The 16,479-nt window shown below is 56.8% G+C and overlaps 2 protein-coding genes across 26 annotated transcripts in view; both read left to right on the forward strand.

Annotated features, from left to right (window-relative positions):
• AP1B1 (adaptor related protein complex 1 subunit beta 1) overlaps positions 1-5,325 on the forward strand; it is a 54,683-nt gene extending 49,358 nt beyond the window's left edge. For 12 of the 25 annotated variants that reach the window (XM_070628620.1, XM_070628619.1, XM_070628618.1 and 9 more), the window contains 5 exons: positions 1,053-1,182; positions 1,459-1,543; positions 2,241-2,327; positions 2,433-2,587; positions 4,161-5,325. In XM_070628620.1, the coding sequence (XP_070484721.1) occupies positions 1,053-1,182; positions 1,459-1,543; positions 2,241-2,327; positions 2,433-2,587; positions 4,161-4,235 (532 nt within the window). In that variant the 3' untranslated portion in view covers positions 4,236-5,325. Of the gene's footprint in view, positions 1-1,052; positions 1,183-1,458; positions 1,544-2,240; positions 2,328-2,432; positions 3,309-4,160 lie in introns of all 25 variants that reach the window. The other 13 variants (XR_011542328.1, XR_011542334.1, XR_011542326.1 and 10 more) reach the window with 2 other exon arrangements.
• A 2,189-nt stretch (positions 5,326-7,514) lies between these two features.
• On the forward strand, positions 7,515-16,408 carry RASL10A (RAS like family 10 member A). The gene is made up of 3 exons (XM_008515700.2): positions 7,515-14,257; positions 15,329-15,453; positions 15,759-16,408. Exons 1-3 carry the CDS (start codon positions 14,039-14,041, stop codon positions 16,024-16,026), a joined length of 612 nt encoding a protein of 203 aa, XP_008513922.1. The 5' UTR covers positions 7,515-14,038; the 3' UTR covers positions 16,027-16,408.
• The last annotated feature ends 71 nt before the right edge of the window (positions 16,409-16,479 follow it).

Below are 16,479 nucleotides of genomic sequence, written 5' to 3' on the forward strand. Positions count from 1 at the left end.
CCTGGGTACCAGGCCCAGTGCCAATGGCTTTAGGAGTATTGTTTCACTTGAGCCACCTGACAGCCCAGTGAAGTCAGTACCATTACTCTCCTTTTAGGTAATGACACCTGAGCTCAGAGAGGGCAAGTGCCTTGCCCAAGATCACACAGCAGTCAGTGGTGGAGTTCCCAGGAAAGCCTAAAGTGCTAGGCCACCACAAGGGCCTGGGGTTCCCCATGTTGTCTCCCATTGTGTCCCAGGCAGGCCTGATTGCTATCGTGGGCAGAGCACAGGCTGGAGTCAGGCAGCTCAAGCTCTAGATCCCAGCAGTGCCACTTACCCCGAAGGGTCTGGGCATGGGCCTCCCCTCCCTGAGTCTGCGTCTCCTGGAAGATAGGAGATTGTATACCTGTCACTGTTTTTATGAGGATAGGAATTGGTATAATATCGCATACCCAGCCTGGGCACAGTGAGTATGGTCCCAGTCAATACTATGGTGATTTATCTTCCCTGAGCTTGTGGCTGGGGCATCTCTCACACTCGTGGGGAGCCTCCTGATTTGCCCACGTGCTGCTTTATCAAGAAGCAGGGCTTTCTTGAGTCTCTCTGTGGCCATGATGGGACCTAGCCAGTTCTAGCCCAGACAGTAAAACTTGGTGTCTCGCTTGGGGTGGCTAGATCCTTCCTGGGGGATGGGGATTGGCAGCAGCGACTTGGATAGTCACAGAGTTTTCAAGTTAGAAGAAGCTTGTAGGCCCCTGGATGGAGCTCTTCGAGGGCAGGATGGGGCAAGGCCTTGCTTCCTGGGCCTGCCCAGTGCCTAGCCCAAAGGAGAAAGAGAAGCAGAGACAGGCTGCAGCCTGCAGGTGGCCCAGGACTCTCCTTCCTGTCCAAATGGCCGTTGAATGTGGGGGTTAAGAGCTGGTCCTTCTGGCCTGCCTGGGCCTAGTCCTAGGGTGAGCCAGCTTGCTGGAAAGGCTTCTTGCCAGCCACTGCCCTAGCTCTGGAGCCCACCTGTGCCATGTCAGCACCTGTTTCCCCTGCCATCCCCATCGGGGCTTCTCTCTCCCCAGCTTTGGCCTGGCCCCCGCCGCCCCCCTCCAGGTCCACGCACCGCTCAGCCCCAACCAGTCTGTGGAGATCTCCTTGCCTCTCAACACGGTGGGCTCGGTAATGAAGATGGAGCCTCTGAACAACCTCCAGGTGTGTTCCAGGCAGGCACCCCAGTCCTTACCAGCGTGCCAGCCCCAGGGGAGGGGCCTGGTGGAGAGGTCTGGGGCCTGGACAGTGTGGGCGAAGGGATATGTCTGTGCAGTTGTGCTCCTGGTCACAGATGCGGCAGGGGAGGCCTGATCAGGGTAGACAGAGGGGCATGGTTACCGTGGACGACATGTAAGGCAACCTGCTCAGGTGGGGGGCATAGAGAACAGGCCCTTCCTGGGGCCTCAGAGGACTGACTGGGGACCCCCTTGTTCCTAGGTGGCTGTGAAGAACAACATTGATGTCTTCTACTTCAGCACCTTGTACCCACTGCACATCCTCTTTGTGGAGGACGGGAAGATGGGTGAGTTGTGAGGGTGCCGCTGGGGTCCCTGTAATGGATGATTGGCTCGCCCCACATTGGAGTTCATGAGTCGCTGACTCCTCTGCAGAGCCTGGAGCAAGGCGCACGCCTCCATCCAGGCCCCCAGGGTCTTGTCTGGCCAGCTCCAGGGGCTGTGTCATGAAGGAGCTTACTCATGGGTTCTCCTGCTCCACCCCTCAGCCTTGCCCACAGCCTCTAGACAGTCATCCCATGGGCTCCCCAAGGCAGGGAACCCAGACCATGCCTCGCACCTGTTGCCCATCTCCTGTGCCCTGGCCAGAACCCCTGAGAAGACTGTCATCCCGGTGCCTGGAGGGCTCACTCCCGGCCCGGTGCTGTGTGGTGCACTTTGCCCACGTCATCTCTCAGTCACCACAGAAGCCCTGTAATGCCAGCAATGGCTAATGTGCAGGCTTCTCTGGGCCAGAGCAGGAGGAGGGCATATGTTGGTGCTGGGCAGGAGAGAGCTAAGGCCCAGAGGCGGGGACAACGCTAGTAGCCACCTTCACAGAGCTGCAGGTTTACTCAACGAAGCAGGAGGGGCTGTGGCGGAGCTAGTGCCTGTCCTCACCTTCAGGGTGGCACCTCCCCCACCCAGACCCATTTCCTGCTGAGTGTTGTCAAGCAGGGCCACAGGTTTATTAGGGTCCCATCTCCTACCCAACCCCACCTTCAGACCGGCAGATGTTCCTGGCCACGTGGAAGGACATTCCCAATGAAAATGAAGCTCAGTTCCAGATCAGAGACTGCCCCCTCAATGCAGGTAGGACTCCCAAGCCCCCCACCCCAGTCTACACTGCGCTCGCCTGTACACCAGGCCCTCCCCCATTGCTGACTAGGGGGCCTTCTCTGGCCATCTGATCCCCAGAGGCCGTGAGCAGCAGGCTGCAGAGCAGCAACATCTTCACGGTCGCCAAGAGGAACGTGGAGGGCCAGGACATGCTCTACCAGTCCCTGAAGCTGACCAACGGCATCTGGGTGCTGGCGGAGCTGCGCATTCAGCCAGGCAACCCCAACTTCACGGTGAGGGCCCCCGCTCCTGCCCTGCCAGCCCTGGGAGCTCTACCTCCCTGTCCTGGGTGGCCTCTCCTGCCCCACCCCACCCCAGGCCAGGGGTCTGCTCTGATGGCGGACACTCTAGCCCAGCTAGACTGGGGTCCCTTCTAGCCTGGCATGAATGAGCATCAGAATTCTGTTCCTGGAAGGGACCTTAGAAAGCTTCCAACTCAATCCTATTAACTTACCTGGATAAGACACCAAATTCAGTCTCAGAATAGTGAGTTGGACTAGAAGATTCTGTAAAATCAGGCCCTGTGAGGCAACACGGTTGGCCTGAGGCCCACCTGACTGGGAAGGGGCTCTGCTGGACCCACACCCTGGCGCTCCTCCCGCTCCTCCCTGCCCAAGGGCCCGCCTGGGAGGACGTTGAGTCCTGGCAGCTTGTCCTTCCTGGCCTTTGAGTCAGACCCCAGTCAAGACATGGCTTCCGTAGAGCGTGGCTGTCCTGGAGGCCGTGTTGCTCTCCCAGCCCCTGGAGAGCCCCAGGCTTTGCTTCTCCCCATGCACCCGAGTCTCTGGCAGGCATGGCCCTCCAGACACTGCTCCTAGGCCCCACTGGCGGTGCTGGCACTATGGCGGGGTGAGGGTTGCGGCCGTGGCTGCGGTGGTGGTAATCTCCGTCTCCCTGTGTTCGGTTGCTGCATGTCCACCTTCCCTGCTGGTGCCTGTGGTGCAGGACTTGGAGGTTAGCAGATTGCATTTCTCTTCTCTTTCCCCTCGATCCTCCCCAGCCGTACCTCGCACCCTCATCTCCTGGCCTCGCCTCACCCTGCTGCTCCCCAAAGCTGAGCAGACATGCATGCAGGCTGTAGGCAGGAGGACGGGGCCCCTGATTGAGGAATTGAGGAGCCAAGATTCCCACTTCCCAACTCACACAGTGTGCCCAGAGCCCTGCAGGGGAGACTGGGCGTCCCAAGGGGCCACCACTGCAGACTTCCGGAGTCCATCTGCCCCTCCCCCTTCCCAGTCACAGCCTTCAGAAGCAGTGATTTTGGCAGAAGGGCTGGTGGCACTTGTCTCTCCTCTGCCTGTGCTCTCCAGGCTCCTACCGCAGTTAGAGCTGGGGCGAAATCTCTGGCGGACCTGCTTCCTGTGCAGGAAACCAGGCAGAACCCCCAGCGCCCCCTTGTCTGCCCAAGCAGAGGTCTCCCTCCCAGCCTCCTCAGGGTTTCCTGTCAGGCTTCGGTCCTGAGGACCCCAGCCCTCCACGGTGGGGGCCAGGAGCTCCCTGACAGCCTCCAGCTCATGATTCACGCTGCTTGCCAGTAGGGCCGAGGTGGCTGCGCTGACAGCAGGTGTGTGGGCTGCAAGTATATTTGGTCCACACCCGGCTGGCTGCGGCGGCCGCCCCCTCTGCTTCACCACACATCTGCTCCAGCTGCGCTGCTGCCACCCGGCCATGTGAGCTCGCCACGCTCTTCCATCTGGTCCCCCCCTCCCTCCTCATGTGTTCTTTCCCAGCCTGGTAAGTGACAGCCCCAGAGAGGAGCCCCAGGAATGAGCACTCTCTTTCCCTGCCCCCTCTCTCCCCCTGCAGCTGTCCCTGAAGTGTCGAGCGCCAGAAGTGTCCCAACACGTGTACCAGGCCTATGAGACCATCCTCAAGAACTGAGGCCCCTTCCAGCGCCCGCCCCAGCCTTCTGCCAGCCCCGTCGAGGAGCCTCCTGGGAGGTGGGAGCACCTCCTTCTCCTGGGAGGGGCCCGGCAAGGCTCCTCTCCACCCATGGGGCTCCCTGGTCCTGACTGCAGGGCCTGCCCGGGTCCTTGGGGCGAGGCAGCAACCCTCCTGGAGTAAAATCTCTGTACTCCCGTGCTCGGGGACTCCCCTCTTCCATTGCTGCTGACATTTAGGGTCAGATGAGGAGGGGACCAAAGGAGACAGAGCCAGAGCGGCTGCAGAAGCTGGACAGGGAGACCCAGGGTTCTTCTCTTCCTTTTCCCGGTGCCTGAGGGCGAGTACATGGTTCCCTCCTCAGGCTCGCAGCCCAGGAAACCCCGTGCCTCTCAATCTCTCTCTCGGGTTGGTGTTAGAGGCCCTCCCTACCATCCACTCGCATGGAATGGGCCCTGCCAGGCTATCTTGGTGTACGTGGAGGGTCCCCTTGGTACTCTGCTGCTCTGTCAGGGTCTGGGGCTCCCAGGGCCTGCACCCCACCCTCTCTCCCTGCATCCCCCCAGGCAGGGACCCTGTGGTCATGCCAATCAGGCCACAGCCTCCCAGAACATCTGCCCGGGCTCCTGCTCCCCTGGCAGTTGCACCCCACCCACCTTGCCCCTGAGGACAGTCACTGCCTATAATACATTCCTTGGTGTCCCCTGGGCTCCTTGAGCAGAGACAGGCCTGAGGGACAGGGCACATGGGTGAGCAGCGTGCTTCCAGTCTGTGGTTTCTTTGGGGTTTCTCCTTAGTGTCTGCTACCCTCCTCCTGGCCTTCCAAGTTTCAGTCGTGTCTGACAGAGCATTAGGTTTTCCTGTTACTGCTGTTTAATAATAAAGGAAGATTCTGCTTTTGGCAATCATGGGCACTTTTTTCCCCTCCACCCAATGGCCCCCTCCACCAGAACTGAAAACTGCCTTCGAGTGGCTGAGGCTGGTTTTCTGAGCCCTGCAGTAACTATATCTAATATATATAAATAGAGACTATATATTGTATGTTTACTTATTTTCAAAAAGAGAAAGTGAATAAAAATGATGACATCAAGTGTGTCCCTGGCCAGTGTGTCAGGTCCTAAGGCTCTTCTGGGCGGGGTCCCGGGTCCCCTGGGGTCCAGGGCCAAGGGCTCGAGCTGTGTACGGGCCCTTCCCTCCACCCTGTCCTTAAAAACTGACTTCTGAGGACTGTTGGTCTCCCTGGCACCTCTCCCGCCCTTGATCTCAACTCCACCCCAGCCGACTCCATCTCGCTTTTGATGTTGGCTGGAAGGGTGACATTCCATTTTGGTTTTCCTCAGCTCCCTGCCTTTGGGAGGTTCCCCAGAGTGGCAGGGAGGTCCTCTGATTGGGGGCAGCTGTGGGAGAGGGAGCGGGTAGGCAGGCTGAGCACTGGGCCTGTCTGGGCAGGCTGTTACCCACCCTGCATCTGCGGCTGGCTGAGTGTGGGTACTAAGCTGGCGTTCGCCCCAGCTGCCATCGAGGACACCGCATGTGGCCCCAGTCCTGGCATTGGCCTGGCTCCCCAGGGAGGGCAGCCAGATCCTGGGCAGGGCTCTGGCAGCAGAGTTGCCATTGGGTTCTCGGTGCCTGGTGGCCATGGGCCTTCAGTCTGCTTCTGGGGGCGGAGCAGCCCAGGTGCCCCAGCCACTCCCTGTACCCCACCCACCTCTGGCACTGCTGCCTTCCCAGCTGCCCAGGGCTGAAGGAAGAGGCTGTGTACCTCTCATGGGACATCGGCAGGGGCACCTGGCCCTCACTATCTCTCCTCTGACCCCTGGGATATGGCTCTGCTTCCCTGGGGACCACAGAGTCTAGAACCAACCAAGGCCGTTGATTGTACAACTCTAGTTCGCACCTGGCCCGAAAGTCCCCAGGCTCAGAAGGCCCTGTGCAAACATAGCTGGAGTCCCCTCCAGCTGTGGGCTAGAGGGATGTGAGTCCTTGGTGTTGCCTGCTGCCCCTGCCCTCCTGGGGGCCCAGCTCTCACCCAAACACCCTGTGAGTGCACTGCTAGCTCCCCCAGCGGCTCCCCGCTCAGTCATCCAGGGCCTCACAGAACTTGCTGTCCCCGCCCTCCACCCCTGAGGGCAGGAGAGTTGAAGTGTAGGATAGCTGTCCCCAGTGGCGAGGGCAACTTGAGGCCTGGGACCAAGCACCTGGGTGAGGAGGAAAAGCTGATGAGAAAGGCTGGCCTGTTGGGACAGAGGGCCTTGGAATGTCACCAGACATCTTGGGCTCGCCCTCCTAACTCAAGCCGAGCTCGGGCCTCAGGCAATTGTAGGATGGACCTCACCATGATCTTGCCCCTCTCCCACCCACACGGCGCTGGCATGACAGGACCCAGCAGAGTGTTACTATGCACAGGGAGAAGCCGAGGCAGACAGCCTTCTCACCCACAGTTCCCCAGGCCTGGGCCTCACCTCCTCACCGCGTCAGGAAAACAAGGGCCCAAGCCTGTAGAGTGCTTTAGGGGACATCCAGTCTGTGCCCTTCCACTTCCCTGTCCTGCCATCACCTCGTGAGGGCCCATCACGGGCCTCCTCCCCATCTCACGTGGCACTCCTGGTCCTGAGAGTGGGCCTGATGCCTCTCGGAGGCCTCGGCATCCCGCAGAAGATTCTCCAGTGTCTGGGGCTTTCCCAGGCAGTCGGGGAATTCAACAACAGCAACCCATTATTCCTGGAGGGGGCTGATAGGTTCCCTCTGGGCCAGCCACTGTGCTAAGGCCTGCGGCCTGCCCTCATTTTGCAGTTTTTATCTTCAACTAGTGATTTGCTTTGTTTTTTGTCTTTGTGGAGAGAGTAATTCCAGACCGTGGTAAGATCAGCCACACAAAGGATAGCGTTCTCCCCCCGACCCTTCTCCACGTCTTAGTTTTCTTCCCTAGAGGCAAACTTCATTGCCAGATTTTGGTTTTCTTCCAGAATATTCCATGCAAGTATACGATTAAATCCACAGAGGTATTTACTAAACAAATGGCAGCATGCTCAAAACACTACCAGCGCTCTTCTTTTCTTGCCCATCAGTACAAACACACCCGCTGCAGAATTCCTTGCACGGATGGGCCACCAGAGCTGGTGCCTGCTGACGACATTCAGGCCGGTTCTCTCGGCTATGAGTCTGGGTGTCGGTGTCGTGACTATCTTCCTACATTCATCCTTGCTCGTGGGCACAAATGTAGCTGTAGCATTGAGCCCTAGAATTGCTAGACCAGAGGTATAAGCATTTTCCTTTTTTTTTTACTTTTTTTTTTTTTGAGGCAGATTAGGGCTAACATCTGCTGCCAATCCTCCTCTTTTTGCTGAGGAAGACTGGCCCTGAGCTAACATCCATGCCCATCTCCCTCTATACGTGGAACGCCTGCCACAGCATGGCTTGCCGAGCGATGCCATGTCCACACCCGGGATCCAAACCAACGAACCCCAGGCCACCGAAGTGGAACGTGCGCACCCAACCACTGCGCCACTGGGCCGGCCCGCATTTTACATTTTAAATTTTAGTTCTTGTTTTGAAAAGGTAATGCATTCACATGGTTCAAAATCCAAAGGGCAAAAAAAGACAGAAGTGAAAAATCCTCCTCCGTCCCCTCCTTCCTCTCCCCACAGGAACCACTGGTACCTTCCAAAGAGACTCAGTGGTGTCTAACGTGGGTTTTTCCCTTTTTATACACAAACGGTAGCATGAAATAAATCCCATTCTGCACCGCACTTACATCTTGGGGACTTTCCATTATCAGTCCATTATAGAGACAACCTCATGCCTTTTTATAACAGCTCTGTGCTTTTCCATTGAGTGGAGGCACCATCATGAACCAGTGCCCTCGTGATGGCCGTTGACTTGTGTCTACGGTGTTGCCAGTACAGGTGATGCTGCAAAGAATATTCACTCTCATTCATCGGTAAATGCTCGAGATGGGAATTGTTGGGTCGAAGGTAGGTATAGTACATTCGTAATTTTGTTGCTAAAAATTCTCCAATTCACACTCCCACCACCCAGGAATGAGATGCCTGTGTCCCCCACACCCTCACAAACTCAGTGTTCCTGATGTGTGCCAAACTGACGCGTGAAAAATGGTACCTTACCGTGTTTTAAATGTGCCTCTGTTCATGTGTTTTCAAGCCATTTGTCTGTCCTTTTCTGTGAGCTGTCTTCCTAGTTTTTGCCCACTTACTATGTGGTCACTGGTCCTTTTCTTACTGATTTGTCATTGTTTCTCCCTATTTTGTTACTCCCCATTTTGTTACTTCTTTTCCATGCTGAAATTGGTTTTTATGCAGTCTTCTTTTAATCTCGTCTTTCTTTCTCGTACATGTCTGATCTTAGTTTTTGCATTTCGATCCTGTTCCATCTGGGCTTCATATCAGCAACGAGGTAGGATCCAACTTCCTCTTTTCCCAGATGGTTACCCAGTTGTCTCCACACCATCTACTGAATAATTCATCTTTTCCCCACAGATTTGAAATGTCATTTGTAGCATATACTAAATTCCCACATACATATGAGTGCTTTTCTGGACTCTGTTCTGTATCAGAGAATTTGTCTATTCATTGGCCACTGCGTTTTTTAAAAATTATGGTGCCTTTATATTTTCATATTTATAGTATTCTCTTAATCACCCTCTTTGTCCCATTTGAACTTTAGAACTAGTCTGTTTTTTTAAGAAAAATTGATACTATTTTTATTTGGATCACATCAAGTGTTTATATGAACTTATGGAGAATTGACATCCTGATAATGATGTCAGTAATAATATTAATCATTCTATCGAAATACAGGAGTAGATGCCTTTCCACTGCTTCGTGCTTTTTTTACATCTCTGTAATATTTTTAAGTTTTCTTCATTTAAAAGTTCTTGCATGCACATTTATTCCTACATAGATTCATAAGTATTTTCTATTTTTTGGTTCCTTTTATAAATGGACTCTTTTCCATTCTTTTCTATATATATTTATGATGTGAATATATATTTGTTAGTATATACTATAATATATGGGAATTATATTTACCGCATAAATAACAAATTATATAATTTTTAAACTAAACTCCAGACTTTATTCGGATCCACTAGTTTGCCCACTCACGTCCTCATTCTGTTCTCAGATCCCACATTCCATGTGGTTGTCATGCCTGCTGAGTCTCCTCTGGTCTGTGACAGTTTCTCGGACTTTGTTTTTCCTGACCTTAACAATTTCAAGGAGTACTGGCCAGGTATCTTGTAGACTACCCCTCAATTTGGGTTTGTCTGATGTTTTTCTCTCGGTAGATGGGGTTGTGGGTTTTTAGGAAGAAGACCAGAGAGGTGCCCTTGTCGTCACATCATGTCAGGGGTACACGCTCTCAACATGACTTATCACTGTCACATTGGCCTGGATCACTTGGCCAAGGTCGTGTCTGCAGCCTCCTCCCCTGAGAAGTTACCTTCACCCCTTTTCCATACTCTTCCTTAGAAGCAAGTCACTAAGTGCCGCCTACACTCAGAAAGAGCGTGGGGGCAGGGAGTAGCTGCATAAATTATTTGGAATTCTTCTGGAAAGAAGATCTGTTTCTTCTCGGGCATTTATTTATTCATTCAGTCCTATCAGTTTGGACTCATGGATATTTATTTTATAATTTGGGCTTAATTCAAAAGTACATTATTTATTTTGTTGCTTAAATTGTTCCAGCTTTGGCCATTGGGAGCTCTTTCAGGCAGGCTCTGTGTCCCTTTGACATGCCACCATCCTTTTGTTTCTTTGGAGCATTCCCTTACTTTCTGATATTTCAAGACGCTGCAGGCTCATCTTGTGTTTGTCCTGCTCCAACCCTGGCCTCAGCCATTTCTCCAACGAGCCTGGTTCCTTTCCCTGGAGAGTGGTCTTAGAGACCAAGAGCTGGGTGCTGGGTGTGCTTGTTATTCTATGGTGGCCCTTCAGCAGACAGATCCAGGAAATCTGTGTGTGCATGCATACCCACATAGACATGCCTACACCTCCATTAGGTTTTGTAACTAATAGCTATTTGCATATAAAAACGAAATTGTTTCATGTGTACAAATTTTGTTCCCCTCCAAGCCTTACTAAATTGTCTTGTTTTCCTCTTTGTATCATCTCATCTCACCCCACAACAACTCTATGAAGTCAAGACCATTATTGTCCCCTTTATAGAGAAGGAAACTGAGGCTCAGAGAATTCAAGTAACTTGCACAGATGACACACCCCTGGGAGGAGGTTTCAAACCCAAGAGGTCTCACTTTGGGGGCCTGCAAGCTCTGCCCTCATGGCTGTAAGACCCCGCTGGCCTTCAGGAAGCTAACCAGCTACACTCAATGCGCAGCATTATGATGATGACCAAGGACCCACTAGGCGCCAGGCATCTCAGAGGTAGGGGCGCCTGCCCATTCAGGGCTTAGAAAGTAAGTTACTGCTGGGACAAGTGGTGTGGAGCTGTGATCAACAGGCAAGACAGACCATGATTAATGGTCAGTGGAATGGCCCAGATGGCTGGGCCAGAGGAGTCCAGAGCAAGTACCCCTGGGAGCTGAATGCAATGCAGGGTGCTCAACCCCAGGGAAGGGCTGAAATCAGGCCAGTTGGGAAGAAGCCATGTGGCAAAGATCAGGCAGTAGTGGGGACATCCAGTCATGGGGGGCTAGGGCAATGATCGAGGGGACACAGAATTCTCCACCAGTGCCTGTCCCTCTCAACCACCACCCAGCCCACCCCACTTAGTGTGGCTTAGTCCTTCAGGGCTCAGCTTAGGTGTGTCACCAGGCCCTTCCTGAGCCCCTACCATCAGCCAGGCTGGTGCCTGCCCCCGGTCCCCTGAGCCCACAGACCTGAACCAGCCCAGTGCTCCTGTTTCCATCTGTCTGTGCCTGGTTGCATGTCTGTCTCCCTGACAAGTCACGGAGGGCAGGCCGTGTGCGCAGCACCACGTCCCATGTGCTGAAGGAGCAGATGTGTGGATGCTTGGTGGGTGCTCCCTGGAGCAGCGGACAGGAGCATGGGAACCGTGGTGCAGCAGCCAGCAGCCTGACTGCCCCTCCTTGGGGAGGGAGGGAGGGGACCAATGAGAGAAACTTTGAAATTCACATCCCAGGCTGACAGGCAGCCCAAGTTGTCTGGCTTGCTAGCTTTGGGAAGCCTGGCACCAGGGCTGCCCACTCCTGTCACAGCTAAGCTCAGCCCCTTTGGGTGACAGGGGGCCTTCCTCAAAGTCCCTCCTCACGGGGCCATGGGCTCCAGCTGACCTCTTCCTGAAGTCCCTTTGGCCCCTGGGCCCAGATGAAGTTGAGTTTCTCAGAAAGTCAGGCAGTGGCCCAAGGTCCTGGGTTCCAGTCCACGGGCTGCCATTTTCCTGCTGAACAATTTTGGGCCAATCATCACATCCCTCTGAGTCTCGATGAGCACGCAGCCATGGGTCAGGGCTTGGCACAAGCACATCATAGGTCCTTGGCAAATGGGAACTGCTGTTAGTGATGCTGATGCAAGAGTCTACTAGGGAATGTGCCAGCCCAGCGGAGTGTGCAGCTCTGTGGGAGCTTTAGGACAGCCCCTGTCCACAGTGTCCTCCATCGTTCCAAAACCACACACTGAGAAAGCACATGGGGACTCAGAGCCACCTCACACACAGCCCTGTTTTTGGTTCCTGAAGAAGCCCTGCCCAAGGAGGTACTCTGTCAGAATGTGAAGCAAGGAAGGTTTTCCAGAGGAAAGACACCCAGAACTGGCTCCCAAGGGTGTGCAGGAGCAAGGAGAGAGGATGCTCCGGGCAGGGAAGGGGGCCAGTGCCAAGAACCTTAAGGCAGACCGTGCTGATGTCAGTCCCACATCCTGCTGAGTGCCAAAAGGGACGGGGTGCTTAGTTTATTTACTCCCTGCCTTGTTCCCCAAAGGAAGTGAGGCAGCTCACAAACCCCAAAAGCCTGAAAAGAGGAGAAATCTAGTGAAGGGAAAAGTCATGGTGCAAAAGGAAGAGGAAGTCAGGGGTCCCCACTCACCGGGCTTTAAGATCTGGAACACCTGCCAGAGGTAGCTACAAGTCTGGCTCTCAGCTCCCTAGTGGCTGAGGAGAAGAGTGAAAGCAGACCCAGGGCCCTGATCCAGTGTGAAAGGACGAAAACACACTCACTGGTCTGGAGAAACACCTCTGGTTGCCATCACCTGCTGCTTCTCCACTCCATGGTTTACCTCCTCCTCTCTCTTCCACCTCCTCCAGGCTTCGGTGGGCACGTTGTCTGTGCTCTTACAGTTCCTGGATCCCATGTGTTCAGAACCTTCTCTCTTAAGGCAAGACTTTCTTTCTTTTTTAAATGCATCTCAGCACCCTGGCAAGCAGTAAGATTGAGAATATTTTCTGAAGAGACAGATAAGTGAAATCCTTGGGCAGCACAGGAACATGGAGATGTCTGTGCATCTCTCCCAGTACCTGGGCATCTGGTCAGAGACGTGGGAGCCCCCTCTGCAGGCAGGAGGCAAGCAGAAGCAGAGGGTGGGCAAACCCAGACTTTCCAAGCTGTGATGCGGAAAAAGCTTCTCACCAGGCCCCAGGGAGCGGGCATTTGGGCTTTGAGGGAAGCTGCAGGTGGAGACTCGGGCAGAAAAGTTGGCCTTAGCAGGGACCAAGGTGGTGTTGGCCAATTGCTGGATCTTTCAGCCTTGTTGGGACAGGGATTTGGGGCTGAGCTGCTGTGACCCAGTGGGTACTCACTCAGCACCCTCTCTCCCGCCCTCCCTCAGTGACGGCCATTTGACATGGGGGGCGGGGGGGGGGGGTGGTGCTCCTCAGAGGGACCACAAGGCTGCAGGTCAGGGGCCATCCACTTCCCCCAACCCTGGAGAGTCCCCTCTCGGGCCTGTGTTCTCTCTCAAACGGAGATACCAGGTGGAGCCTGTGGCTTCCAGGATCACCATCACGTAGGTAACAGTTTAGTAAAAAGCCTGGCATGTAGTAAGTTCTCAAGAAACGGTGTCTGCCTTTGATGGATGCGGAGCAGAGAGCCAGCGCAGTGCGGCGACTCACCCAAGGTCACACAGCCAGGGCTGGATCCGACCCCGGGCGGCCTGACTCCGGCGGGCCGGGGTTTGTCTCGAGCCAGCTTGGGGAGCGGTGTTTGGAGGAGCGGACGCGGACGTGGGCGGGAAGGGACTTCTATTTTGGAACCGGTGAGAGGATCGCTGTTCGCCGAGAGGGTGGGTTTCTCCCCGGGCTCCCTGCGCCCCAGTCACCTTCTTGCGACCCTTCCCGGGAGGGGCGTCCTGGGCGGGTAGGGGGAGGTGGGAGCGGTGGGCGGGCGGTTACCTCATCGCTGCCTCCCGGAGGCTCCGCTCGCTCGCTCGCTCGCACCGCCGGCTGGGGCGGCGACTCCGGGCGCTGGAGCGAGAGAAGGACGGAGGGACGGAGGCGCCGAGAGGCAGCGCTGCCCCGCGCCCCGCGCCGCTGTGGACCCGCGCGGCCGGGAGGTCGGACCTCGGTGCCTGCGCTGCCCGTGGCGCCTCCGGTCGCGCTGCGGGGCCGAGGCGGTGTCTGCGCGCCGCGCGCCGGCTCATCTCTCCAGAGCTTCTGCACCCGCCGGAGCTGCTCGTGCGTCCGCCGTCGGCCTGCGCGGCTGTCTGTCCGGCCTCCCGCCGCCAGCTCCGTCCCCTGACCTGGCCTCGTCGGGCCCCGGGTGCGCCGGGGGCCGATGAGGAGTGAGGCGGGGCTGGGGCGCACGGGGCAGGGCGCACGGCGCGGCGCCGGCCCATGAGGCTTCCCAGCGCGGGGCGCGGCAGCGCGCGCGGGCCATGGGGGGCAGCCTGCGGGTGGCCGTGCTGGGCGCCCCGGGTGTGGGCAAGACGGCCATCATCCGTCAGTTCCTGTTCGGTGACTACCCCGAGCGCCACCGGCCCACGGACGGGCCGCGCCTCTACCGGCCCGCGGTGCTGCTCGACGGCGCTGTCTACGACCTCAGCATCCGGGACGGCGACGGCGCTGGCCCGGGTGTGAGCCCCGGGGGTCCAGAGGTAGCGGCTCCACGGGCGGGTCAGGGCGTTTGACAGCGTGTGTGTGTGGGGGGTGCTCGGTGCACACGTGCGCGTCCGCGTGGACAGCCCTGGGATGTCTGACTGGGTTCATGCATAGGAGGATGAATGTGTGTCCTGGTCTACGTATGTCTCACCCCTTCTCGCCGGCCTGGAGGCTCCCAAGACCAGGCCCGAAGCCCCGGTTTGCAAAGTGGCTTCTTCTCCCTCGCCTAAGTGCCTTTCTTTGCCTGCCTCCGCTGGCGGGTCCGGATCAGCGCGTAGCGGAGCACGGTCGCGCTTCCCTGAGAGAGAGCTTTGTGTGTTTGCGGGCTTGAGCAGGGCCGCAGTGGGAGAGGTTGGGGCCAGACACAGGGGTGTACTTCCTCGGGGGGTCATTCTCTGCTCCCTCATTCCTGTGATCTGGAGCAAAGACCCGTTTGGTAATTTGTGCAAAGTCCAGGACAGACTGAATCCTTGGAGCCGGACGCCTCCGAGAGGTGAAGAGGAAAGAACAGGCAGGATTAAGCAAGGCTTCCTGGAGGGGGTGGCATTTGGGCTGAACCTGGAAGGATGAGTGAAGTTTTGATTTAAAAAAGTGGCAAAAGCCTTCCAGCTGGAAAGGACAGCTTGTGCTTAGGCCGGAGCCTAAATGTGTACAGCTGCCGACAATCAGTGCTCTCCGAGGGCTGGGGTAACACGGGGCCGCGAGCTTTGGAATCAATCTGAAGGCAGTAGTAACCAGCGCTAGGGTCTAGGGAGGGGAGGGGCCTGACCCAAGCTGAGCTGTGGAAAGCTGGGAGGAGGAGGAAGAAGATAGGGGGTGGGCAGAGAGGAGACCGGGAGTGAAGGAGGTGACCGGCTTCAGGCACTGCTTGTAAATTTCTACCCTGACGGCCATGAGGACAGTGGGGCCCAGGGAGCTGGCGGGAGAGGGCGCACAGATGGGGATGGGGATGGGGACGGCCGAGGCCTGAGGATGAACTATGAGTTCACCGTCGAGGCCCCTGCAGAAGGTCAGGGCGTGGGAGCGTGGGAAGGGGGCTCCGGCAAACCCCGGCCTCCCGCCCCCAGGAGTGGCAGGATCCTAAGGACTGGAGCTTGCAGGACACGGACGCCTTCGTGCTCGTCTACGACATCTGCAGCCCGGACAGCTTCGACTACGTGAAGGCGCTGCGGCAGCGCATCGCCGAGACCAGGTGGGGGCGCAGCCCCAGCTGTGGGTGGGGAGGAGAGGGGTGGGGAGCGTTTGCCAGTCTGGCTGGGCCTTTGCCCGAGGGGATTGGGTGGGTCCTTCCGCCGCCATGGGTCGGGTCTCAGGCCTGCCGGGCCAGGCCTTTGTCCATGGGAAGGTCTCCAGCTGTATCTGGTGTTTGGGCCACGCGGGTCTGGTGTTTGCTGGGGGTCTCTGGCCACAGGAGGGGATGCTCCTGAGTGTCTATACCCACTGGGGGGATTCAACGGCCGTGGGATCCCGCGGCCCTCATCCCCATCTGGCCCCCAGGCCGGCGGGCGCACCGGAGGCACCCATCCTCGTGGTAGGCAACAAGCGGGACCGGCAGCGGCTGCGCTTCGGGCCTCGGCGCGCGCTGGCCGCCCTGGTGCGCAGAGGCTGGCGCTGCGGCTACCTCGAGTGCTCCGCCAAGTACAACTGGCACGTGCTGCGTCTCTTCCGCGAGCTGCTGCGCTGCGCTCTGGTGCGCGCCCGCCCTGCACACCCGGCCCTGCGCCTGCAGGGGGCGCTGCACCCGGCGCGCTGCAGCCTCATGTGACCGAATTGGACGCCGCCGCCAATGGGGGGGGCGGAGGGCCAACGCCTATTTGACTGGAACAACCAGGGACCTGGATTGGACGAGATTGCCCAACTTCTCTCGGATTGGACAGAACAGAGTTTCTTCCGTGATTGGATGAGGAAAGCTCCCACCCAGTCTCCTGGGCGACAGGCTTCTCTTTGAGCCTCATTGGACCCAGCCAGGCCCCAGGCCCCAGTGGACAAGGTCAGTCTTTTCTGGACCTCACTGCGTCATGATCCCATTGGATGGAAGGGAACTGGCTATGAATCTGATTGGAAGCTCTCAGACTACTCCTGGAGTTTCATTGGACAAACTCTTAAGTCATGCCTCTCAGGAGGTAATAAAGGACAATTCACATGCACCTGGCATTTCTGGGATGGGCAAGGTAAACTGAGTCCTGGAGGTCAGAGCTGCCAGGCATTACCCCCTGTC

This window comes from Equus przewalskii, chromosome 7 (assembly GCF_037783145.1).
Source record: "Equus przewalskii isolate Varuska chromosome 7, EquPr2, whole genome shotgun sequence".
NCBI classification, from domain to species: domain Eukaryota; kingdom Metazoa; phylum Chordata; class Mammalia; order Perissodactyla; family Equidae; genus Equus; species Equus przewalskii.

Excerpts from the sequence above, each read along its gene's own strand:
- RASL10A (XM_008515700.2), top strand. The coding sequence starts at position 14,039 with ATGGGGGGCAGCCTGCGGGTGGCCGTGCTGGGCGCCCCGGGTGTGGGC. Across the intron at positions 14,258-15,328 it reads TGAGCCCCGGGGGTCCAGAG|GAGTGGCAGGATCCTAAGGA; the intron begins GTAGCGGCTCCA and ends TCCCGCCCCCAG. Across the intron at positions 15,454-15,758 it reads CAGCGCATCGCCGAGACCAG|GCCGGCGGGCGCACCGGAGG; the intron begins GTGGGGGCGCAG and ends TCTGGCCCCCAG.